The sequence below is a fragment of the Nuphar pumila genome, chromosome 4, assembly GCF_984573655.1.
Source record: "Nuphar pumila chromosome 4, dmNupPumi1.hap1.1, whole genome shotgun sequence".
In the NCBI taxonomy this organism is placed as follows: domain Eukaryota; kingdom Viridiplantae; phylum Streptophyta; class Magnoliopsida; order Nymphaeales; family Nymphaeaceae; genus Nuphar; species Nuphar pumila.
In genome coordinates, this window is record NC_143252.1 from 131,527,089 (window position 1) to 131,554,327 (window position 27,239).

A 27,239-nucleotide genomic window follows, 5' to 3' on the forward strand; every position below is an offset into this window, starting at 1 on the left:
GTGCATACGTGACTTGTGTCATTCCTTAGAACACTTGCAATGAAAATTATGAGAAGAAATCCCTTAGATAGGTTTTGAATCACAGTTGCGTGTGTTCAAATGATACACATCTGAATGGAGATGAGTGATCACAGATCTCTGCACTCCTTCCTATGGTGTAGTACCCTTGCATGAATTGACTAATGTAGTGACTGGGTACATACGCATGAGCGACGTATGCGTGTCTGTAGTTCATGCACATACAGCTCTGCCGCAGGTCACCTACGATAGTGGCCTTTGGAGGCCTTTGCCCCTACACTACTATGTTCGATAGTTGACTATCCCACCAAAAAAATAGCAACTGGAGGTGATTCCTTTCATGGCATCGTCATTGTCAATACCCCAACAACGCACCATGGACTAGGTGCAGGTCGAGCCAGGTTGGCAACTCAACCAGTCCACATCACATGGTTGCCACCCTGAGGACAACAACTAATATTCTCGCAGTGCCGTGCATGTGGAGTAGGATGCCCTCGTGCCCAATGAAGAAGCATAATTGTGCATAGTAGAGGAGTTGAGCTCTCTATCGATCGAGTGCATCCCTGAACATGGCAGAGATATAGCCCTGTGCACAATAGGGAACCACAAGATCCCTATAGAAGGCCGTGTAGATCCTAAGGCACAGGTTGAAGGGAAAGGCATATAGATCTTGGATCTAGGATCCACTACCATGCTTCGCACTACTTTGCCCCCAAAGTGGAGACCATGGCCCTCTGAATTGCTGCAACTCTAGAATCAAACATGAGCTTTGGATCATCCTGATGCATTGGGAGTTATTTTTTAAAAGAGCTTTATATAAGGGTTATGCTCAAACAACTAGTCAAATCTTACCTCAAGCTTAGATGACCCATTCCTATAACACGATGAGCGCAGTTAAACTTAGTCAACACATTGTTAGGCGCGGGCTTCGAAGATGGGTGAGATAAGAGATCTAGATCTTAGTCTTGATTAAGTGGGTGAAAAAAGGCTAGGTTTGTTGGGTCTAGTTGTGTAGAGATTTCAGCAGAGTGTGGGTGTAGTCAAGATTCAAACTCTATATATTGAAATTAGATATGCCTATTTATAGATTTTTTGGCAGATCTAGACATGATTCTTGTAAATTTAAGAGTTGTAGATATGAATCCATCCAAAGTTGACATGGCAAGATCCTAAATAGGCCTTTTTTATTGGACCAGGTTTTTTTTAGCCTGATTTTAGGGGTTAGATAGATTCTAGGTGGTTTGGGATTATGATATGTCTAATTTTTTATTTTTAGTAGGGTATGGATAGGATTTTATTCAAGTTTTTCCAAATGGCACACATTTTTAAATTATAAAATGTGCCAACAGTGCTAATAATAATCCAAAATGCTAACGATGTAATGGTATTTAGTGATGACAATTCATCATTTTGGACCCTCCTAACAAATGAGAAAAACTGCTAATGACATATGAAAAACTGTTAATGACAATCCATGTGTTGTCAAAACTTTGCTAATGACACATGGATTATCGTTAGCAAAACATGTTAAAATAGGCTAATAGGTTAACTTGTTTTGTGCATAACTTCTTATCAGGATGCCCTTTTAAGGTGATTGCTCAAAATGAGACCCACTTGAACATATAATGTTTTTACTGAACAAGTCACCTTGTTTTGTTCATAATTTTCTATTCCAATATCATATTGACCTGTTTTTTAGATTGTTTGAAAGCTGAGATCATCTAGTTTAATTGATATTTTAGACAAAAATCTTGAAGATATCATTTGGAGATAAAAAAATGAAATTAAAGTTAAAATTACTAATAAATAAGACAAAAACACTGAATTTTGGTATGTGACTTCTAGCATAAAATGACTCTATCAAATTTGGGATGTTTATAATGCTCATTTTTGTTGTCGATCATGTGAAGCTCATTCAATAATGAAGTAGACACTAGTTTTTGAAAGGCAAAATTTTGATTCTCCCAACTGATTTGGAGCACACAAGTTCAGAGTCATCTTTAGTCCCCTCACCTCTTCAGGTATGTAGAAGCGCTAAAGGGTTTGTTTCTCCCATTTGTTTTGTGTCCTATGATTCTTTTACTCTTCAACATTGTGCCTATCTTGCTCTAATCTTTTTCCTAAGTAGGAAATTAGGTAGTACCTAAATAGGTGTTATTGTTTTATTATGCTTTGATATTTGTAATGCTTTTACCTTGACCTATAAAAGGAGCTCATTTTCGATGTTGAAGATATGAAATGAAATACTCTTTATCTAAAAAAACATCTCTTTCTTATCTCCTTTCTCTTTAGCTAACACCCCTCTCTCTCTCTAGCTAACATTCTCCCTCTCTTATGGACGTCTCTCTTTCTCTCTCTCTAGCTAACATCCCTCTCTCTTGTGGATGTCTCTCTCTTTTCCCTTACCTCGATGAGTCTCAACCCCTTGACTCGTTCACCCTTCTATGAGGGCTCTTTTTCTGATCAACTCAAGGTGTTTCAGTTCTTGCTTGGGTCTAGAGTTGTCTAAGTATCAAGTAGGACCACTTCTACTTGGTGTTCGTGTGGATTGCAACAACAACGTGAAGGACTCGACCCTACTTAGCCTTATACGAGGAACCTTGGACAAACCCGGATGGATCAGACCCTTCTCCAACCTTAGAACACTCATTTTAAAATGTTTAAGTCATTGAAACCCTTTTCCTTAGCTTCTCTCAAGCCTTAACTTCTCTTAAATCCAAACTTGTCCAGAATCTGTTTCCCGATGAAGCTAAATTTTTGTCAAACTTGCAAAAGTTTTCTAGCCCAAACCGTTAGTCATTTGGATCTGAAACTTGGACCCAAACACCCTTAGGATATCTATATAAGACCCTAAAAAAATTAGGACTTTATCGTATCTTTGTACGAAGATATTGATTTTACAATTCCTAGAAAAGATATTTCCGCCAACATTTTTCGATGTTATGGAATATTTGATCATACATTTGCCATATGAAGACAAACAGTGGTGATGACAGAGTCTTCAAGATTCTTTATATCTGATACTACGACCTCCGATGCGCACAATGTTCTGAAAAATCCACTCAACTCAGATAATACCCCCATATAGATTTGTCTAACATATCATGGAATGCTAGGGGTATCAATCGTTGCATAAAGATATGACAATCATGGTTCTTCAACCCATATAGCTGTCCATCGTCAATCTTCACAGCCCAAGCAATGTTAGAGACATATCCATCTGGAAATCTCAATTGTCTCAACCATTGACATACATGTTTTATTTGATCAAGTCTAAGCATGTACTTTGCCTTTGATTTCAGTACTTTGCCATTATACTCTTTGAGTTTCAATTCTGGTCTTTTACATATTACTTTTAAATCCATACGGGCCTTCGGATTATCCTTCGTTTTCCCTTTAACATTCATTACTGTATTGAACACATTATCAAACACATTTTTTTCCACATGCATCACATCCAAATTATGTTGTATCAATAGGGTCGGCCAATACGGTAGTTCCCAAAAAATAGATTTCTTCGTCCAATTGTGATCCTTCCCAAATCCACAGAAAGGTGTAGGACTGCAGGCACTTGTTAATACATCTGGAAAGTATCGCAATCTTTTTAGAATCTCTATGCCAGACAATCTTGAGGATGAACCTTCTATTTCAGTTGTGCCTGCTTTAAGCGCATTCTTTTGTCGTCGGAACGGATGGTCGCTGGGTAGAAATTGACGATAACACTCAAACTAGCAAGGCTTCCTTCCATGCGTCAATCTAAAAGCTTTGGAATTCTCCATGCAGTACGGACATGCCAACCTCCCATGTGTGCTCTAACCAGATAGCATACCATATGCAGGGAAGTGACTGATTGTCCATAGAACAACGACCTTCATGTTGAAATTTTGTTTTTTGTGGGCATCATACGTGGTAACACCGTCATCCCACAGTACTTTTAGTTCATCAATCAATGACCTTAAATATACATCAAGATTTTGGCCAGGTGAGGTCGAACCAGGGATCAACAGAGACAAGAAAAGATTTGGACGTTTCATACACAAGCTTGGTGGAAGGTTGTATGGAGTTACAAATACTGGCCAGCATGAGTATGGAGTTGATCTACCCCCAAATGGATTAAATCCATCTGTACATAGACCGAGTCTAACATTTTGCACTTCCATTGCAAAGTTCTGATGAGTACGATCAAAGTGCTTCCAAACTTCAGCGTCAACAGGATGTGTGATCTTGTTTTCATCGTGTTGAACTTTATTTGCATGTCATCTCATGTGTTTAGCTGTCCTTGAAGACATATACAATCATTGCAATCTAGGAGTGATAGGACAGTTGCGGAGCGACTTGTATGAAACTTCCTTTGATCTCGTGCTACCATTGCCTCTTGTCTTTGGCTTGAACCGAGGATGCCCACATGACGGGCATGATATATTGTTTTTCTGCTCCTTGAAATACAACATGCAGTGATTTGGACAAACATCAATCTTTTTGTAACCCATACCTAGAGCGTTGACCATAACTTTCGCACGATAGAAATTTTGTGACAATTTCTCATCTTTAGGCAACATACTCTTCACAATCATGCACAAACGGTCAAAATATGATTGACTCAAATTATACTCGGACTTCAAATTCATTAGTTGAAGAACTGCAGGCAAGATAGTGTGACTTTCGCAACTGTTCCAAAGTGGCTCATCAGCATCTCTAAGTAAATCATAAAATCTACTAGCTGCATCGTTTGGTGATTCTTCATCTACGACAGTTCTTACATCACTAGAACTCATAGCAGAACCCAGTTCTGTTCCTGTGGCATCAAATATCAAATCCATATATGGATTATCGTGCACCACATTCACCCGTGTATCAAAATTGTTTCTAAATTCTTCTCCATGTAACGTCCAATTCTGATAATCACTCACAAAACCCTTCCTGTATAGGTGATGTCTAACGCCATGAGGTTCTACAAATCGATTATTCTTACAAATCTTACAGGGACACTTAATCCGACCTGTGGGATCCACTGTACTGATACTTGTTGTTGCAAATTCAATAAAACTTTCAACACCATCCATATATTCATGCGATAACTCATTGTCCACTATCCTACGGTACATCCATTCACGGTTTGTAGTCATTTTCTTATGATGTTACGAATAATAACCTAACAAATTAAAAGAGAACAATCAGAATGCTACGGTGAAGAAAATATCAAATTTATCATGCAATATATGATGTCATACAATAATAAGAATTTTGATGCATGCATTAATAACTTAATATTTTCATGTGCAAACTATTAATGACACGATACAATCATTTGAAGCATACTTTCATTATACAATTTCACATGGAAGTCATAATCAAACTGAAAGTAACTACATGCAAGCATGGATACAATTACATCAAACATTGCAATACATCGTAATCATTCATATCAAACAAATGACAAACATGTACCTGCAGCAAACACACTTCAATATTTCACTAACTACTACCATGCCTAGCATGGACTCTGTACTCCAAAAATAAGAACACTTCCATATTCATGCATTAAAATCATGCTCAGCATGATCTCCGAACTCCAACAAAGCAACCCTAAATATCAACAACTAAGTGAGTGTGTGAACAATAAAGTGTTACATCTAATAAATTAAATAACATGTGATATGCTTGCATCACTTACCCACCACGGGTATTTACTCGATTTGCATTGTTTTTGTCACTTACTTACCACAGGTGGCTGAGCACAAGCTGGTTCCGTTGAAAAATCTGCACACAAAAAACACTGTTTTAAAATTAAGTCACCACAAAAAAAAAATGAGGCTATTCCAGCAGGGGGTCGACTCCCCTGCTGTTCCGGTAGGGGGTCGACCTCCTTACGGAACATAGGGGGTTAACCGACCCCCAGCCTTTCCGGCAGTAAGTTGACCCCCTGCGGAAAATGCGTGGGGGTCGACCCCTCGTTTACCTGTCTCCGGGCGGCGGCTAACGGTGGGGCCTGCGGATGGTGGAACCAGCAAATGGCGAACGGCGGGAGCGGGAGCAGCGAAAGAAGAAAAGGAAAAGCTGTCTGGGATTAGGGTTATTCGAAAATTCGCGACGGCTTAGCGACAGATTAATTTCGTCGCTAAGCCGATGTAAATCAAATTTACGAAACTAGCGACGGAATATATTTCGTCGCCCATTCCGTCGCTAAGTAGCGACGAAAAATATTTCGTCGCAATGGCCGTCGCCAAATGTTGCGTCCGTTACGACAAAACACTATGTCGCAAAATTCGTTGCTAAGTATCGACAGATTGTGCGACGGGATATCTTCCGTCGTGATTTTCGTAAATTTCATTCATTATAGCGACGGATGGTTTTCGCTCGTTAATCTGTCGCTAACTAGCGACGGAATACTTCTGTCGCTAAAGTTTGTCGCTAACAACATATTTTCTTGTAGTGTTGTTAAATCGATGCAAGAAGGAGGGGCAATCCTCTTGCCCTCAGTCGTTCCCTGCTAAGGCATGACAGGAGGGTGTTGTCCCTCCTACCTCTTTTCCCCCTCTCTTTCTCTTTTAACAGTAGGCAGGAGGGACAACCCTCCTGCCCTCCCTCATCTCCCTATTTGTAGTAGCTAGGAGGGGTGGCCCTCCTGTTCTCTCTCATCCCCCTATTGCCTTCAACTACAGTATCCTGCTGCACCTGAAGCATGATACCAAGCTAGGCTCAGTCTGAATCGAGCCCATCCCAATTCTTTCGACTAGAGGATTGAGCCTAGGCTCGATCCCATAGAATAGGTTCCAAACCAGGCTCGACCTGATCGTCGAGCATACCCTTCTTTGCTTTTTTGTTGCATAGAAATCGAGCCTGGCTCGGTTGTGGCCTGCCTATCCGTGGGCTGGCTACTGTCTGCAGTAGTGACTCAGCCTTGCTGGGAGGGCCCGATAGAGTTGGGCTTGATCTTTATCGAGCTCAGCTTGGTCCCCACTTTCTACTAGTTAGATGGTGTGTGTTTTATGAAAATGTTTTTTAAAACAATATTTTTAATTAAAATCTAGTGAAAGCCAGACACCAAAAATATAAAAATCGGCTCGCACGAGTGGTGGAGTCTGGGTCAATCTCAGGGAACAAAATATATTTTGTATTCAACACACAATCTAAACTACTCTTTATTTCCAAAATCAAAGAATTAATTAAATAAAGAACTAAGAGTGTGTTTCTCTACGTAGAGAGCTTAAACAAATAAATAAATGGTTTTATTACAGACCCAATGAAATAATAAAATAAATCCTAATCTAAAAATAAAAGCAAAGGTCTTCAGTGCTTCGAGGTCTTCGTATCCTCTTTATGTCCCTTCTTTTGCTTCCCTTTTGTTGTTGCTATAATCTTTTCTTTCTTTGGCGGGTTGCTTGGTTTTATGGAGGGCTCTCTGAGGGCCTGAAGGGCTTTTTGAAGTGACATTTCTGGGACCTTAGAGGGTACTTAGAGAGTACAAAAGGGTTCTATCGCACGTTCGATCATTCCCTACAAAACATAAAAACAAAACACAGTTGTACGAGGAAAACTAACAAGAAATTGACTAACTAATGACTAACAAATTCAGCAAAAACAAGATTTGAATTAACTAACTAAATTAAGCATGAACTAAACTATGAACTAACTACTAACAAACTATCACTACAAGACAAAATAGCAAAACCACCTAACTAACAAGAATTCAAGAACTAATGATCAAGAAAGCAAGAATTCAAGGAAGAAAAGAAAGTTGTGGATCAAGAATGTAATCAGCTGAACTAAAAAAGTAATCTAATATTAACAAGATAATAAAAAAACCAAGCATGTAACAAGAACTAAAAAAATATCGGCTAAAGGAAGCTACACTAATCGGCTAATCCGATTTAATTAAAACTATTTATTAACTATGTGCAAGATAAAAAACAATTTATTATTAACTAACTAAGGAATGACACCATGAAAGATGCTGTATGGAAGATGAATATAAACTAATAGAATCTAGAAATAAACAAAGGCTAATCTACTAATTGATTAAATCAACTTATACTATGAATTAAAAAGGGAACCAGAAATCGGTTAATACTCACAGACTCACTAATCTAATTACCAGATTTGAATTGAATCTAACTGAATAACTAACTCTAAGCTACTTAATTAAATTCTTAAAAGAAATAACATAAGAATCAATTGATGTAAACTATGCAAAAAAAAATATCAAGTGCAATGATAAAAAGGAGAATCAGCTATCCTAATTTCAACTACACATGCATGATGAATAACAATTAATAATGCTAAAATAGCTAACGTGCACTCAATCTAATTTAAACTAACTAAATATCAACTATTCTAATCTACAGCCACATGCAATACGTAACAATAATGTTGACTACTAAACAAACCAAAAATTAGGAAAAACTGGAAATCGGCTAATGTTTAACACACTATTAAAATAAACAACCTAAGCAAATAATGTCTTATGCCATCAAACCTAATGCAATAATAACTAATTCTAAAACAAAACATCAATGTAATACCTAGCTAATGAAATAGATGAACGTCTAACAAGAAAAGCAAATTTAATACCACCTGCTAACTAATGTAAATAAAGCCAACAAAATAAATAACCAAAAGAATAAAAAACTAAATAAATATGCTAATGCAGCCAATACTGACTCAATTAAAGATCAAGAATCTGATTTACTCTAACTACTAACTTGACATTGAAACAAATAGCAAAGTATTGGGCATCAAAACCGGATTTCAGAAAATGATAGAAACAATAATCAGCTAATAAAAAAAATTTGTTTATATAATCTAAAAACGCTGACTGAAAAAAATATATATGTTGCAGATTATCCTAAACTAAATCTAATCCTAAGTTAATCAAGATTCAAGAAGACAAAACCTAAATCCTATAATAAAAATAATGATCTACCTAAATCATGATTTTCCACTGCTTAAATCAAGAAAATGGCTAAACAAAATATATTTTTTCTTTTTATTTATTTTCAGATGCAATAAACCTAAATAAAGCTAGATTAGTATTCAGATGATGCGTTGAACAACTAAAACTATATGCTATGCAATGCTTTATGTAATGTAAAATCTAAATCTACGATGAAAAGAGGGAGAAAGAAACGACCTGTCACGGATCGCCTCTAATGGAAAGGTTGAGAGGAGAAAGTGGTTGAACCCAGCTGCATACACGCCTCCCCGACGAAGAAGGTAAGAAAAGTCGATGAAAACGGAGTTTAGAGGATCGATGAAATAAAGAATAAGAAGAGGAAGAAGAAGGAGAAATAGAAGGAGAAAAGAAATCGGCCAAGAATGAAGAAGAAGAAGGAAGAAGGGAAGATGGAGCCAAGAGGCAAGGGAGGCAAGAGGGCTACTGGAAAAAAACAATTTTTCAGCCCTCAAAACTACTATTTATATGCCTAATTAGGTTAAAACAAAGTTTTCAAAAGGAGTCCAAAATATTTTTCAATTTCCAAAACAAGTCCCCTCTTAAAAACGTGTTTTTCAAAGGGGTATTTTTTAAAACTAATTCAAAGTAATAAAGTAAGTCCTAATCTAACTAAATTATGAATTAGAAAAATTCTATCTAATAAAAATACCGAAAAACATAGGGCTGAATAAAAAAATATGATTTTTTTCTGAAAATTGGGTTTCAAAACAATTTCTTGAAAACAACGATAAAGATGGATTTTTAATACAATTTTATACTGGATCATGCATAGAATAAGATGAATAAACATGTAAAATGTATGCATGATCATTAGACATAGCCGAGTTGAGCCCAACCAGTACAAGGCCCCAACTCTGTTCACTCTGGTATCGAGCCCGGATCGAACTGGGTTCGAGTTCGACCCCTGCAACGTAAGCATTGCCTACTTCAATAAATTAAAAGGTTTCATCATTTCTTTCGTAGCATGATAAAATACCTTTTAGCGCAATGGATGTGACACATGCACCAAGACACGAGCCTTTGAAAACCTATGCTCAGAATCGTCCACGAGTTTGACTATCTCTAAGGTAGAGGAAAGTTGCATACAAGGACAAATGACATAATACTTCTAACTTATACATATATATACACATACATATATATGTTTTAAATTCAAGAACGCAGTTTTGAGTATTCTTGTTCATTTAAAATTTATGCTATTTACTTTGTCACCGCGCTATTACGTGCATAGGTTACTGCTTACGCAATTTACTTAGCTCATGTATGATTTCATATATCGTGTATCACTTATGCAGTTTATTTAGCTTGATGTGTAGTTTCACACATCGAGTTTGGCTTTATGTCATTTACTTTGCCGCCACATTGTTACGTGCACAGGCAGCTTACGCAATTTACTTAGCAATGTACGATTTCATACATTGTGTACTTCTTACGCAATTTATTTAGCCAATGTATGGTTTCGTATATCGTGTATGGCTTACACAGTTTATTTAACTTAATGTGTGGTTTCGCACATCAAGTCTGGCTTTATATCATTTACATTGTGGTCACGCTGAAATATGCAGAAGCTTATGCTGTGATATATATGTATCATATATACATATATATGATTTTGTCAGGTACACAATTTTGCATACTCCTACCTATTTTGCATTACGCTTGTATTTAAAGGCGCAGATTTGCGCATACTGGTGGACACACAAAGTGTCCACTGTTAGTGGGCGCTTTTTCGCCACTGATCCCGCGCAGATCAGCGGCTACAAATTTTGTTTGCATGTTTTAATCAACCGCCACTAATTCATCTATTTCCACCCAAACCTTTAGCGGTGGTCTAGACTGCTGCTAAAGGTCAAGAAACCTAAAAAAATTGAATCGGACGCGCTGATTGCGTTGACCCCCCGTTCTACAATTGGGCGTCCATCAATATGCCCAATCGAATATATATATATATATATGCTGTCGTAGAACATTTTTCCAAGTGCTGTAAAATAGATTCATGCGCTGTACCAATCGATTATGGAAGCAAAAAATATGTTGGACCTTTCATATATGTTGCCCTTTGTTTGTGAAGGGAAAGAATCTCAATATTCAACTCTGAAACATCCAAAGACCCTATGAGCCTTCTTTTGACATATACAAAATTTGCTAAGCGCAGATTGACTATTATACTTCCTGATTAGTATGACAAATTGCTATAAAGTACATTCTAAAAACAAAACTGTACTTTGGTCTAAACCCACAAGTGTCTCTTGATGCAAGATCAAAGCTTCGTGTACTATCCGGTTGACAGGGAGGACCTCAAGGGTTTTACCAACAGGACGCCTGCACGGTCAGTGATTGGGGTTTTCCCCTTGGCCTAGCCAAAAAAGCAAAAAACAAAAGACTGCACTTTTGCGCTTAGCATCACCCCTTAAGCTGTGTAGCGGCAACCATATCGATAGCTTGGTTTTTTAGCAAACATGGTTACACCTTGATCGAGATTTGTGGAGATATCTTCGATCTGCTTATGTTTTGCTATAAGTTGGGTCTCCAGTTATTGATCCTTTTCATAGATCAAATGTTTGATCAATCTTTTCTTCCACGCTCAAGGACGTTGGATTTCTTTTAGGGCCGTCTCATAATAATGATTGATCAGGAAAGCTTTGAAGGAAATGTAAGGTTAAATGGGTGAAAAAGAAATTTTCCAACCATCCTAATGCATCAAGATCAAGTGTTTTAAGAAATTAATCATGCTGAACACATCTATGGGGTTGAAATTTTAAAAAAACAAAAATCCAATAGCATGTTTCATGTAGCACTGGTGCTCATTTTGTCGGTTTTCATTTCCCTATGGAAAAGTACCACATGCATAACAAATGATTGGCTAAGATGATAAAGGCTTACAGAGATGAAAGTGGACACAGTGGAGAGATCTCCAAAAGATGAGCTCATAAAGAACGTGACAAGAAGATTAAGCATGTAAACATCTCAAACTTACAAAAAGCTCTAATACTGAATTATCTAAAGAAGTGCCACCGATACTAAGTAGGATTGACTACTATTAATGAACAGCCACCATGGACTGAAAATCAATTACAGTTGTTTGTAGCTCAGGAAGTGGAGTATCTGTGTAAATAGTAACACATGGACGTGGAGAAAGAGAACCATAGGAAACAGCACACTGTGATTGTTTTGGTTCTCTTGCTGGAACAGGGACATCTCTAGACTTACAGATCACCATCTAGAATAACAGAGCTTTTTCTTGTCTGGTTCATATCTCTTAGAAGAGCAACTTCTAAATTGCAAGGTTTTTTTGTAAATGCAAGTATTTTGAATATTCAGCAAACTAAAGAACATATGACTATTAAGCCTATTTCCATCAAGATAAATGGTAAAGGATTTTTCGAAGGAATCTTGAATTCACACTATCTCAGAAAGATGGACAATTTCTTAAATGCAAAACACGAGTAAATTACACAAATGTTCAATGCAAAAAAAAGATGCTACAAGCTACTCTACAAATAAACCATTTTTTTTAACATGGAAATAGTAAGAATAACAACAAAACACAATTTGTACTAACAAAACCTGCTTAGGGACAAAACGCATCTCAAAATATTCCAAAAAGTGACCATAACAGTGGATCATTTTCCTGCATCACAGTATATCCAAAAATATCATGATCACACGGCTTCTGGATTGCATCACTACTTTTGCTTCCCGTTTGGTATCACAAAGTAAAAAAAAAGGATTCCACTCAAATAACTTATGCAGGAAGGCCTTCCGTACTTCTTTCATCAACTGCAGAATAAATACATGTTTTTTCTTCCAAAGCAAGTAGCTTTAATCTTTTCACTCTTGCTGCTTTTGCTTTTGTCTGTAAACACAGTAACTTGCTACATCATCAAGGTGATCTAAGGGTGTTTCTAGGAGCGCTTATCCATGGAGTACCAGCAATAGCAAACCTCCATAATGCATTTACATGCTCAGGAGATGCATATTCAATACCAACACGTGGACCCACCAACATCTTCTCTGGCTCAGGCCCATCATGAATTTCCAAACCACCTGGAGTATTCCAAACATTTAAAAATAAAAAGTAGCACAAAATTTCATTCTGAACCTTGCAATTCAAATGAAACATACCAGGAACACAGAGAGGATGATTTGACCACGTCGTTGAAAGCCCTAGTGCCTGACCAACCTGTATAAAAAGAATATGAAGTAGGCAGCCACACCACCAATGAAGCAGCACTAAAGAATCTTATAGCAGTAAAAAAAAAAAGAACCCAATGAACAAAGGCAGAAGTTTATCATATTGCATCCCAGCCTCCATTTCTCTTTTTACATCCTTTCCTCTTTGAAGTACGAGTCTTTCATAGAAAATATTCATTTTAATTGATTATCAAAATTAAAATTGCATAAAACATAATATTTTATAAAGTTAAAACTCATTGCTTGGGATGTCAAGGAATCAAGTTTGGTTCAGATATCAAAAACTGGTAACCATTTAACAGGGTTCCGTAAGCTCAATCCATATCCAATAGCTAAACTGTTGAATCTCGTTTTTGGTATTCACATCAGCAATTGAAAAAGAATGTGGGTTTGACTGAAATTGAATACAAGCTAATGCAATCCAGATAGGGTAGAGTCTCTCCTTATCCAATACTAAAGCAAAATCTGAATTATGTCATTCGATTATGCAGGATTAAGTGATGCTCACACCGAATAGAATCTGAATACTTTACATCCTTACATGATGACAAGTCCTGGAGATGAGACATAAAACACTTTTGTTTGAAACCCACAGGGTAAGTATCAGAACTTTTTTTTTCTTTTTTACCTCTTGATTTTATGGTTAAATGTAAAAAAAGGGGATTGCATCTTCTCAATCAAACCTCAAAGATGTACTCATCATAGTTTGGTACACTGTGGGTCGTTAATTTTTGAAGATCTTAAAAAACGTACATCTCACAATCACATGATCCAAAACTTGTTTTCTACTAAAAAATATATGTAACCATATTTATAAGGTCTGGTCAACAAAAAAAACTCAAGAAATTTGTAACTTCTACTAGGTGAGGGTTCCCCTGGAGCACCATAATATATATATATATATATATATATATATATATATATATATATATATATATATATATATATATATATATATATATATATATATATATATATATATATATACATAGAGAGAGAGAGAGAGAGATGGGATAACATTTGGTAACGGCAGCATTACGTACAAACGCCTCTAGATCTCCCATGTGCGGGTTGTTTTGATCCAATCTGACCTCATGGATGGCTTCAACATGTTCAAAACAGTGGGAACCGGCTTTTGAATCATGTTTTTCAATGAAAAATATGATTTTATTACCAGGAAAGTATCTCACATTGTAGGCCATCAATTTTTGAAGCCTTATAAAATGTTGCCTATGTGTCATAATCGAGCGATTCAAGAGTCGATTCCCACTAAGTGAAACATGTATATCACATCTGTAAGGTTAGTTTCATGAAAAACAACAAAAAAATGAAAAAAATAAAAAATAGGGATGTTCGTAGGTAATGGCGACATGACCAAATACAATCCCCATAAATATATATAACAAGTCAACAAGAGAATAGGGTAAATTAATTTGCCTTCCTTCAATAAAAAGGAGATGCAAAAGCTAGGATTTTAAAAAATGGTTAGTATCAATTATAATCTTAATCTGGCTTATAGGAAAATATGCCAAAATTTTCCACATTTTTAAAACTTCAAATTAAAGCAATAGTTAAAATAAGATCAACTTCACTATCTAGATCATACTGAATGAGCTTTGAACCTTTCAAACTTTTTAAGCCTACAAGTATGCGGAAAATTCATCAAGGGTTATCACATTTGGAAATTAAATTTACACTATATACATGAAGACAATGTTTAAATTACTTGTATAACAACAATCACATAAACTCAGAATAAAACTTAAGAAATAAATGGCATGAAAATACAATAGGACTTAGGAGAAAACATTGTAAATGAAGCCAATGTATATGAAATAATAAGTTCACCTTCCCAGGCCCAGTAAGGAGGATGGGTTTCTCTGTCCTTTGACCACGACGACTTTGTATGGTCTCCAAACCTGAAATTGTCCATGAAGCACAAAGCCTAAGATAAATTAGGTAAGAAGTGCTCCAAGACCCAAATGTTTTGGTATTATTTAGCACAAACAAAATGCAAACTTTCATATAGGTATGATGAGTAAAGCATATTTACCTGGAAGCAGGTTTCAATTTGTCATAAACAAGCACAAAAATTGGTTATAAGGAAGCGTACTTGTATATATCCCATGACAAAATCCACTAATAACAAACATTAGACTCTTTAGTGGGACCTGAAAGAGTATGTGTATGAAAAATAATGGCCACTATAAAAATGCAGCTAAAGGGTGATCAAATGTAGAATGCCAAATGAAAGGAAGGAAACGGCTTCACATGCATATAAGACCTTATCTTTTTACCCATTAAAATGTTCATGTTTGATCAGGAAAGATCAAATAGTTATTGATATTGTCAGATATAAAACATCATTTGACATACTTTTCTTCTATAACTTGATGGGAATTTGAAATTTCCCATCTTAAAAAACACATTGCAACAAACTACAATGACAGAGAGGTCGACTGAAAATGCCAATGACTTGCTCAACATATTTGTGCTGATTATTAATGCACTACACATAAAGATGGAATTAATTTGTTTAAATTGAGAGAAGAAAAATTCACAAGCAGTGACTGTAAAACCTGTAAATTTTGAGGATTATAAATAAATAAAGAAAAACATTTTATCCTTGAGTTATAAATGTGTTTCTAGCTTTTAAATTTCATTCACTGTTATTTTACATGTTTAATAATTGGTATTTTTAGAATCATTTCAGACAATTCACTATTAAAAATATTTAATTTATAATTAAAACTTTATACTTTAGTGAGTTATGACTCATCAAGGTGTTTTCAAAGTGTTTTGAGTTGAACAAGATGTATATAGGAAGCCTGCAAAAGGATTTTGATCAAAAGGGTATTTTGGTCATAAATAAATTAAGTAAAATATTTTAATCAAATAACTTTTATTAATTTAGAAGTACTAAACAATGGACTATTTAGAGTTAGAATACTTATTTTTTTTAGAAAAATGTGAGATTTAAATTTGGAAAAGAAGTAGACTTTTAGTATGGACCCAAAGTCCATATGGGTTTGGATTGGACCCAATTGGGTCGATCCAAAATTAGGTTTTTATGGGATTTTAATAATGAAAGAAAATTAAATTATTCTATTTTTAATCTAGAAATAATATATGTAAGATACAGGATTTTTGGTTTTATTTTTTTTGTATTTATTTCAACACAACCCGATTTAGGGTTTTGTGTCAAAATGGATCCGAAGCGCATCCGATTTGGACCTGGTTTGAATAGGCGCACAAGGGGGGTTAATAAGTGGTCACGTGGGGTTCACTAGGGCACCCCAACCGCTTTTCCACTTTTATTTTCCTTCCCTAGAGGTCGACACCCTCATTTCTCTCACTCTCTCTTTTGGGTTTTGAAAGAAAACCCATCTTCTTCTTCTACCCTAGCCGGCTGTATTGGAAAATGTGCCCAGCTTTTCTTCTTGGGATTTGTGCCATCCACAACCCCATCGATGCATAAGTGAGTTGATTCTTCCCCATCTCCTTCTTCTTCCTCTTTTTCTTCCTCTTTTTCTTCTCTTTTATAGGATTTTCTCCTAGCCGTTTTCCCTAAAGAGGCTTTTCTTGGGATTTATGCCCATTTTCAGCCATGGGAACCGTGTCCCAGCAGATTTGTACCACCCAAAGCCCTTTGACATGTAAAGGTATGTATTCCTCCTCCTCCATCATCTTAGCCATCAATTCCCTCTTTTTGAGCATTTTCCCTACTAGTCTATCTCTCTAAAATGGATTTCTTGAATTTTGTGCACATACCCAGCATTGGGGACCATGCCCAACTAATTTATGCTTTGTTCTATGTTCAACAATACCATCCCCATTCACGTCATCCCTTTCCTCTTTCATTTCTTCGATTTTCAATCAATTTTCCAAGGAAATTGGGTTCTTATTGCGAATTGGGTGCCTCGAGAACCGTGCAACAACGTTGAAGGTGTCTAAGAATGTGTGCAGACTGTAGAAGACACCTAGCATAGTCAACCATCTCAGCCCTTATTGTTTGGGCCATTTTTTGAGTAAATTTCCCCTACCCGATCTCAAATTCATGTTGATTTTTGTGCGAAAATACTTTTCAGCACCACCTTGTTGTGCGTGCAAACCTGTATCACTCTTCGTCAGCGGGAGAGTGCTATGTTGGACATGATCAATGGGATTTAACATATTACTTTATGCAATTATATTTGAATTGCTTAATTATTATTCATTTATGTGAATGTATGTCATGAATGTGAATGAATGAATGAATGTTATAGACGTGAATGAATGAATGAATGTTGATGTGGATTCTCTTGAACCTCATTTTATAAATAATGGAAACCACACTTTGGTTGTACTATTACAAACTTGATTTGTATTCTTCAAGTTCGATTTTGGGCTTCCTACGAGAACATTGTTAATGCCCTACCACATTACAAATATCATACAAGAAGATTAGAGCGAAAGACGGGTTACTGCGCACTCGGAGGGGCTCTCTGAAAAAGGTGAACAGTGTTTCGGGTCTGGATCCTGTACCAGACCCGAGTTCATTCATGTATAAGCTTGTATTCTTATTTGTATCCGGGTTCAGATATTACACCAGACCCGACCCGACCCATAATGTAATCTTTAAGTGTATTAATATAACCATTAGGTTACGATTTCTCTGATGAGAGAAATCGTGATAGCCGCAGCCCCCCTCTTGTAATCTTTTCTTCGTCTCTCTCTCTCGTTTTCTCAATACAGGTACCAAGATGGAATTCTAACATGGTATCAGAGCAGAGATCTGTCTAAGGGCCGGAAAAAGTTTCTGTCAGGTGCGACAATCGGAGTTTAGCACGTCTTCATCTTTTCTTCCTTCAGCAAGTCCCATTCATCTCCTTCAGCTGAACCATCAAAGGTCGAGATCCTTCAACGAGTCCTCTTCATCTTCTTCAGTTGAACCCATCAACAACCCAATTTGAAGCCCTCATCTCTTCTAAACAGGAGTTCTGACATCCAATCGGAATTTTGAGGGTTTTTTTTTTCGCTTCTCCCCTTATCTACTCTTCTTCATTTCTCTTTTTCTTCCCTCATTCTTCTTCTCTTTCCTGAATTATTCTGTGCACCCACACCTCAAGTGGGTCTGTTTCTCTCTTGGATCTGAGGCTCACGTGAATCATGTTCACATGAACCCAGACTGTAAAAGGAGTGGTTGTGTTTCACATGAATCGCTGAAATCGACTCACGTGAAACACCAGACCAATCACGATCCTATTTCATTTTATTGATATTGCCTGTTTGACATTTCTTTATTGCTTGTCTGTTCGATCTTCCTGTGTCCAACCTTCTCCTCGTACTTGCACATTCAAATATATGTTTACTGTATAGTTCCCTTCCTGGTTCTTATTTCTGCAAATATATTTAACGTGTGAAGATGTTTTTCGCACGTCGTTGAATAGCAGTTTTCATAAGTTGAACATCAGTTTCTGCATCCTCCGATTCTGACAATTTACGACCCTCTGTTCCAAAAAAAAAAAGTTAGAATTTTTCGTGGATACTCCTGTTGATTCTCATTCTCAATGGATTCTTATCACTCTCAATCAAACCTTTCTTCAAGTTTTTTCAACCAGCTTGTTTATGAAAAGTTAAACACCTCAAATTTCTTGATTTGGAAGAGACAAATTATTCCTTTCATAAGGAGTCAAGGCATCTTAGGTCACCTGGATGGAACCACTTCAGTCCCACCAGAATTTATCCCGAGAGAAGAAAAAGATGACCAAAGGGTGAGTTCAATCGTGTATGTCAAAAATGTTGAATTTCTCAATTGGGAAAGGAAAGATCAATCAGTTGTTGCACACATCACCTCTACTCTGTCTCAAGAGGTCTTTGTTGTCATTCCTGACAATTGTACAACACTACAACTCTGGGAACGACTGGTTCAGACGTATTCGCAGGTTTCTCAAGCAAGAGTGGTTTTTCTAAAAAGGGAATTTCAGTTGCTAAAGAAAGATTCTATGACCATCATGGAATATTTGAACAAGATAAAGATCATCACAGACCAACTTGCAGTTATAGGGTGTGCTGTTAGTGATAATGACATGATGCAACAAACTCTGAGTGGATTGGGATCTGACTACAATATGATAGTTACATCACTATTGTGTCTTCTGGTTCTTCCTACCTTCAATGAGCTACGAGCCAAATTGATCCAGTATGAAATGACTCTGAAGGGATTCTCTGAAGAAACTCATAATCATCCAAATACTCAAGAAGTTTTGACCATAGGAGTGACTTATGATAGAGGACGGGGACAAGGAGGACAAGGGCGAAGTGGACACGGAGGGCATGGTTTGCTTCCCACTCCAAACATGTTAGTTCATGCGCAGGGACCAAGATCCATTCCTACTTGCTTACTTTGTAACAAGAAGGGGCATATCAAGGCGAATTGTTGGCATAATTTAGAGAATAAAGGAAAGGGTCCACAGACAGAAACCAAAAGAAAGTTCACAAATACCAGAGACAGTGGAGAGATTAAAGATTTGCTCATATCTGCCTTGTCAGAGTTAAAATTGAAGCAGAGTGATGAAGGCACATGGTTTGTCGATTCAGGGGCAGCAACTCATGTAACCAGCGATGCAGGTAAAATTTCTAACCCTATTCCTTATTTCGGAAAAAGTAAGATTGTCACTGGAGACAGATCCCACCATCCTGTTTCTCATGTTGGAAAGACTGTCATTCCCATGTCACATTCCACTCTTACTCTTCCTGACGTTCTTCATACTTCTGACATTAAGAAAATATTGTCTCTGTCTCCAAACTTATTAATGATAATAATGCTTCAGTTGAATTCACTCCCTTCTCTGTGCAGGTCAAGGACCTACACACGAGGGAAATATTCGCTGAAGGAAAGAGACGAGGCAACATGTATGTCTTTAAGAAGCTTCATGTCATGATGTTCGCCCTGCTCACCTGATTTCGACGCCTTCATTAGAGTCGTGTTCATCCTCTTCTGCCAGTGTTTTTAGTATCTCTGAATGTAATAAGTCATTCTTATGGCATAGTCGGTTAGGACATTGTGGGAGTCATTTTATTGAGAAACTTGCTTCTAATAATCTCATTCCAAAAGAAAGTCTTAATGGGGATGAGAGTAGTCATAAATGTTCTAGTTGTCTTTCAAGCAAGAGTCATGTATTGTCTTTCCATTCCATTAATAAGAGAGCTTCAAAACCTTTTGAGATTATTTGTTTTGATGTGTGGGGACCCGCCCCAATTGTCTCTGGGTCTGGAAGCAGATATTATCTAATCTTTGTTGATAGTTATTCTCGATACACTTGGATATATTTCATAAAAAATAAGTCAGAAGTCTTCTCTTTGTTTCAAAATTTCCTTTCCTTGGTCAAAAATCAATTTTCTGAGTCCATTCAATTTTTTCAATGTGATGGAGGTGGGGAATTCTCATCCTGTGATTTTATTTCTTTTCTTCGAAATAACGGAATAGGAAGAAGGGTGTCCTGCCCTCACACTCCTCAACAAAATGGGATTGCTGAACGAAAACATAGACATATCATTGAAAGTGCCATGAGTATGCTTCATGACAACAATCTTCCTATCAACCTATGGACAAAAGCTTTTCATTATGCCGTGCATGTGATAAATAGATTGCCCATGGTCGTTCTGGAAAATAAGTCTCCTTATCACTGTCTCTTTGGAGCTCATCCTAATTATCATGATTTGCGTGTTTTTGGATGTGTTTGCTATGTGCATATTGATTGGTCCCTGAAAAACAAGTTTCAGGACAAGGCCCAGAAATGTAGATTTGTGGGATACACAGATGACTACAAAGGATATAGGTGTTATGATCCCACCAACAAACGTATCAGAATCTCAAGAAATGTTTTCTTTGATGAACAAAATTTTGATGACAGAGCTGATGCAACGAATATACCAACTGAAGTTTACTATCCTTGGTTGAGTTCAGAACTTTTTGTTGGTTCCAATGAAGCATGTTCATCAGATTGCGTGTAGCAAGAAGAAGAGATGTCTGAGAACACTGAGACATCGGGGCCACATAATTCAGAGAAAGTACCGGGCAGATACAAAGGCATTGTCTATTCTAGACAGAGACCGACAACATCAAGTCACTCAGATCATGTCTCAGTCAGCCATCTGACTCCTTCTCACACTCTTGAGGTCAAAAAATCAAGCCGCATACGACATCCCATTGACAGGTGGGTTAGCTATAACAACTTCTCCTTGGATCTTCAACTATTTTTAACTGCTCTCAATAAGGAAGATGAGCCCACTATGTACTACCAGGCAGCCACTTCTACCAAGTGGGTAGAAGCCATGAATGATAAAATGCAAGCCTTGCATGAATGTGGAACCTAGGAAGTTGTTCCCAAATCACCTGACAAAAATGTTGTCGGATGTAAATGGGTCTACAAGATAAAGTACAAGCCAGATGGAACCATTGAACGATACAAGGCAAGGCTCGTGGCAAAAGAATTCACTCAAGAAGCAGGGCAAGACTATGATGAGACTTTTAGTCCGGTTGTAAGAATGAGAACAATTCAAATTATTATTTCTCTGGCTGTTGAACATGGATGGAAGTTGAGTCAGCTTGATGTAAAAAATATTTTCGTGCATGGGGACTTGAAGGAGGAAGTGTACATGGAGCAACTCCCTGGATATCAAGAACAAAATTATAAAACTCATGTGTGCAGGTTAAAAAGAGCTATCTATGGTCTGAAGCAAGCATCTCGCTCTTGGTTTGATAGCTTCTCACTAGAGATTCAGAAACATGAATTTTCACGTTCTATGCTGGACCACTCATTGTTTATTTTCAGAAGTCAGACTGTGACCACTCTGTTATTAATTTATGTCGATGATATTGTTATCACAGGAAACTCTGCGGCCCACGTCCAAGAAGTAAAAGACTTACTAGGTCAGAAGTTCAAAATGAAAGATCTTGGAGCTCTGCGCTATTTTCTTGGTGTAGAAGTTGATAATCAGGCTCATGGCTTGACACTTACTCAGCACAAGTACACCGTAGATGTTCTCAGCAAGGCAGGCATGAAAGACTGCAAACATCTAGAAACCCCGAGTGTGCTTCATCAAAAACTTAGCGCTCATGATGGAGATCTGTGTGATGACCCCACCAGGTATCGAAGCATAATAGGAATGTTACAGTATCTCACATTCACTAGACTTGATATTGTTTATTTAGTCAATCAAGTGTCGCAATTTATGCATGCGCCACGTACTGGACATATGGAGGCCGTCAAGAGGATCCTTAGATATCTGAAAGGGACTATTGGGGAGGGATTGATATACTCACCACAGCCATATGGCAAAGATGAGCACAGACTCACTGTATATTGTGATGCAGACTGGGCAGGAGACCCTGACGAACGAAGATCTACATCAGGATATTGTGCCTTCATTGAAAGAAATTTAGTCTCTTGGAGCAGTAGAAAACAAAAGGCTATCGCTAGATCAAGTACTAAGGCTGAATATAGATCTATGGCTGCTGCTACTGCCGAAGCCACATGGATCAAACATCTACTAACTGAAGTAGGAGAAAAGATCTCCCACACTATCTTGCTATGTGACAACCAAAGTGCTATAAACATGTCATTCAATCCAGTACATCACAGTCGTGCTAAGCACATTGAGATTGACCAATACTTTGTGAGACAGAAAGTTGAAGAAAAAGAGATTGAGCCTGAGTTCGTCAATACTGAAAGACAAGTTGCGGATACGATCTCTTGGGGATCCAGACTTGATTCCTTTTCAAACTTGTAAACACTTTTGTTCTTGATCATTTTCTATTTCAATGACTTGTAAATATTTTAGAATGAGTGATTCATGGATGTTGTCCTTTCCTTTATGCAAAGATTAAGATATGATTGCAAAATCTCAATTTTTACATAACTCTTCAACTATCTTAACTAGAGTTGTCAGTCGAGGATGCAGGAGCGGGAAGCGAAAACGGGAAGCGAAGCACTTTCAAAATTTTAGGAAGCGGAAAGCGTGGGACGACTTAGAAGTGAATCAGGAATCGTCTCAGAACCGACCTAGGAAGCAAACCAGAAGTGACCTAGGAAGCGAGGGGAAAGAGAAAAAAGAGAAAAAAAAATAAAAAAAAATTAAAAATACAAAAAAAATGAAAAAAAGAAGAAAGCGAGATTCTTATTTTTTTGGTGCACTTCTCAGCACGTTTTAGAAGCACGATGTTTCACGCTTCCCCACTCCCAAGGGTGCTTCCGGTAACTCTGATCTTAACCCTTAAATAAATTTTGTCTTCCGCATTTTTATATGTGATTTTCTTAGATTAATGACCTCAATCGAGTTATGTCTATGGATGGTTTGATACTGTATCTACTATTGGGAAGCTAATATACGCTCGCGCTTGTGCTCAAGTGGGTTGTCCACTATTTGGAATGGTTGGAACATGGCCCTATATGAACTCGTTGACACATTATTTTTGGGAGTCATGTAAAACTTTATAACAAATGAAAATTTTTAAATTTTCTCGAAATTTTGAGTTTTGAAAAAAAATTTAAAAGGTTGGATCTTTTAGGGATGTTACAATGACAATCACTAGGTTTGAGCTTTGAACCCAAATATTATATCTTCATCATTTCATGGCTCCAGCTATACAAAATTCAAAGACATTTTAGAAATTAATAAAGAAATATTTTTTGTTGAAAGTTTTTTATTAAATTGCACATGGCAGCGATCAGCTGTCAAGGCTGCTTCTACTTCTCTTTTTTTTTTAACAAAACTACACGCCAGAATATTGAATAAACATCTGCAGGACACAACTCGGATCAACATGGGAAACATGACACAACTTTAGTAAGATACAAATAAGATGCTTCTCTGATGTTATCGTGAGTAGTCTATCAAGATAAATACAATTTCATCTTTTACTTCTACTGAGCTTTTCCCCATTAAAATTACTATGCATTGCAGCACCTTCGATACAGGTAACATACTTTGCACAAAGACGATATGACTTGCATACACAAAAACATTAATCTTCCTAGAACTGCATCAATTACGATCTCAAGCTTGGCACCATGGCAACACACAAAGCAGAATGTGCCCTAAACTCTTCTCACAGTATGACTGGACTGCATCACTTTCATAAGACAAACAAGATCTTAAAACAATCCTGGAACTTCTTCCTAGAATTTAACCAATGAAGAGGACTAAAAAGGGAATCTTGTATGTGTTGTAAAATTAATTTCATAATAATTTATAAAATCATATATGAGTTGTTTAAATATTGATCTGAGGTTAAATGTAATTTCTAAAAGTTATTTACAAAATCTCTTTTTTTTGTCCATTTGTGATATATTGTCATTGAGGATCATAGTTGTCCAAGTCTTATGACTATGAACTTTGTCATGGGTGTAGAGTCAACTTATTCATCCTTAGTACATCTTCACAAGGAGGACATAGTGGTAATCTAACCTTAAAAAGGCAAGTATGATCTATGTGATGCCTCTTCACAATGTGGCGCTTAAAATTTTGACTTTAAAAATTAAAAGTCAAATAATATATTGACATGTGTCAAATTCAAAGATAAGAAATACCCAACAGTTGGCATGGTAGGTGTCCCTTCATCATCCATGTGGATGAAAAGGTATGACATTCATCATAAATGGGTGTTAACACTCATCTATAGAATGCAAAGGGATATCTCATATGAGACATACCATTTGATATTATTGCCCATGCATGTCTATATAAAGATAACAAAATGGACTATTTGTACATGAGTTCTATTTTTCCTACCTTCTTTCTCTCATATCTCCCTAGTTTCTTAACCACTTTCAAATGCATTATTTGCATCAGATTGCTGAAAGTTTAGTCTCTAATATGCAGTAAAGAGGTTTCGCTTTTAGTGACATGAGAAGTTGTCATAAGGAATTATCAAATTATTTCAGCGTATTATAACACTTCTAAAAGGCCGCGCAAGCCCAAGAAAGTGTCGTAGGGATGACTCGTTAAATCCCTAAGGTAGACATCAAAACCCCTTGCACCATTGTGGGGAGACATTCACTATCTTAAAGAAGCGAATGTGTGTCTCAAGCCAAATCTTCTGTTGAAAAGTGTGACCCTTATAGTATTTTTGTGAATTTTCAACAACAATTTCATGTCAGTCCTTGTGGCTTTGCTTGATTTCCATTCCACAGGCGATAGAAACATTCTTTGGCAATAGGACATTAATGAAAATAGTGAATGCTTTAACACTTAATTTGAGTGCTCCTTTTGATTTGTGAAGGGAAGCTTTATTTATTGCATGTTATATATTGAATAGAGTTTCACATTCAAGAGCACACACTACACCTTATGAGTTATGGAAAAACAAAAGGCTTAAACGTAGTTATTTTAAAGTATGGGGTTGTCTTGCTGAAGCAATAATTATTAATAATTTAGGACCCAAGTTAAAACCAAAATTTATTACATGTGTATTTATGAGATATTCTCTAAATGGTAAAACGCATAAGCTTCTTAATCTTGAAACAAATACAATCTTTGAAACTATTCATGTAGAATCTTTTGAAAATGTCATACTATTTGAGAATACAATAATGTTCCACATATAATAGATGATAATACAGCTCATTATCATAACTTGTTGAAAATTTGCAAAAATAGAAGTATAGGGATCACACTTTCCAATAGGGGATCCAACTCGAGGCATGATACATGTTCCCCTCAATAGTGTGAGGGGTTTTGATGTCTACCTTAGGGATTCAATGAGCCAACCCTACTTGTTGTATTTCCTTGGGCTTGCATGACTTTTTATAAGTGTTATAATACGCTGGAATACTTTGGCAATGTCTTGCTTATAACTTCTTAAACCGCTAAAAGAAATGTCTCTTTATTGCAAATTAGAAGCTAAACTTTTAATAATCCGATGCAAAAAAATTGATTTGAATTTAGGTAGAAAACCAGGGAGATATGAGAAGAAACTCATGTACAAATAGTCGATTTTGTTGTATTTATATAGACATGCATGGGTAGTAATGTCAAAAGTTGTGTCTCATGTGTGACATAGCTTTGCATTTTAGGGATGGTATTGACACTAGAGTTACCAGAAGCTTCTTAGGTAGGTGGGAAGCTCGCTTCCCGAAAACTCGCTTCGGAAGCGCGATACTCCTTGTAAGGAAACGGCTTTGAATATATTAGGTTCAATAATGAACCAATACACATGCACATGAAGTGCGAATATACCCACTAAAGGGGAAAACACAAGCACATAATGTGCTAACACATAAACCCACAAAGGGGCAAAAATGCCTATAAGGCATAAGTTGATATTATTGAAAAGAGGAAGGGTGTAACACCCATTACATGGAGCAAAGGCTCCTCCAAAGGAGTGAATAAATTACAAGGGGGAGACCCCTATTTATAACAAGAGAGGAGCCACATAGGGGGCTCCCAAAGGAGTCGTTGAGAGCCCCCAACGGTCACATTTGTGACCGTTGGGGGCTCCCCAATGACTCTTTGGGGAGCCTCCCTAGGTGGCGCAAACCACAAAAAGGAAAAAATAACAAAAGAAAAATAAAAATAAAATTACAAACATATTCCAAATGGAATATGCGTAAAAAGGGGAAATGACTAAACTACCGCTATGCCTAATAATAGAGAAATATATATTTTATATATATAATTAGGAAGATACATATGCATATATACCATATATGTATCATTCTTTATATATATAAAATATATATAAGATTACAAAGATTGAATGATACATTTTAACACCCCTCCTTAAACTTTGCGTGGGGGAACGAAAAGATTGAAGAATGCAAGAGGAAGAATCTCAAGGCTTCAAGAGGCTTCAGTCTGAATGCCATTGAAATTTGCAAATGTCTTCCTCCAAAGTCTTTAACGATGAGCATCTTTCATGATCTATCCAAGGTACTTCTTTTCCTCTCATCTTCAAGATCCTGTGGAACAAATCAAGAAGAGGTCCAAGTAAAAGATATTTTTGCACTTTAATCAAGTGAAATATTCCAAATAAGATGAATTAACCAAAAAATCATATCATATAATTCATCAAAAGTAATGGTGCAAAAAG

At 36.8% G+C, this 27,239-nt stretch overlaps 1 protein-coding gene across 1 annotated transcript in view; it reads right to left on the bottom strand.

Annotated features, from left to right (window-relative positions):
• Positions 1-12,815: 12,815 nt before the first annotated feature.
• The window catches only part of LOC149841089 (DNA-3-methyladenine glycosylase (MAG)), a 29,831-nt gene continuing 15,407 nt past the window's right edge, over positions 12,816-27,239 (bottom strand). The window contains exons 4-6 of the mRNA XM_090004651.1: positions 15,014-15,084; positions 13,097-13,154; positions 12,816-13,018 (exon numbers count right to left, since the gene is read on the bottom strand). Coding sequence (XP_089860777.1) covers positions 12,855-13,018; positions 13,097-13,154; positions 15,014-15,084 — 293 coding nt within the window. The 3' untranslated portion in view covers positions 12,816-12,854. The remainder of the gene's footprint in view (positions 13,019-13,096; positions 13,155-15,013; positions 15,085-27,239) is intronic.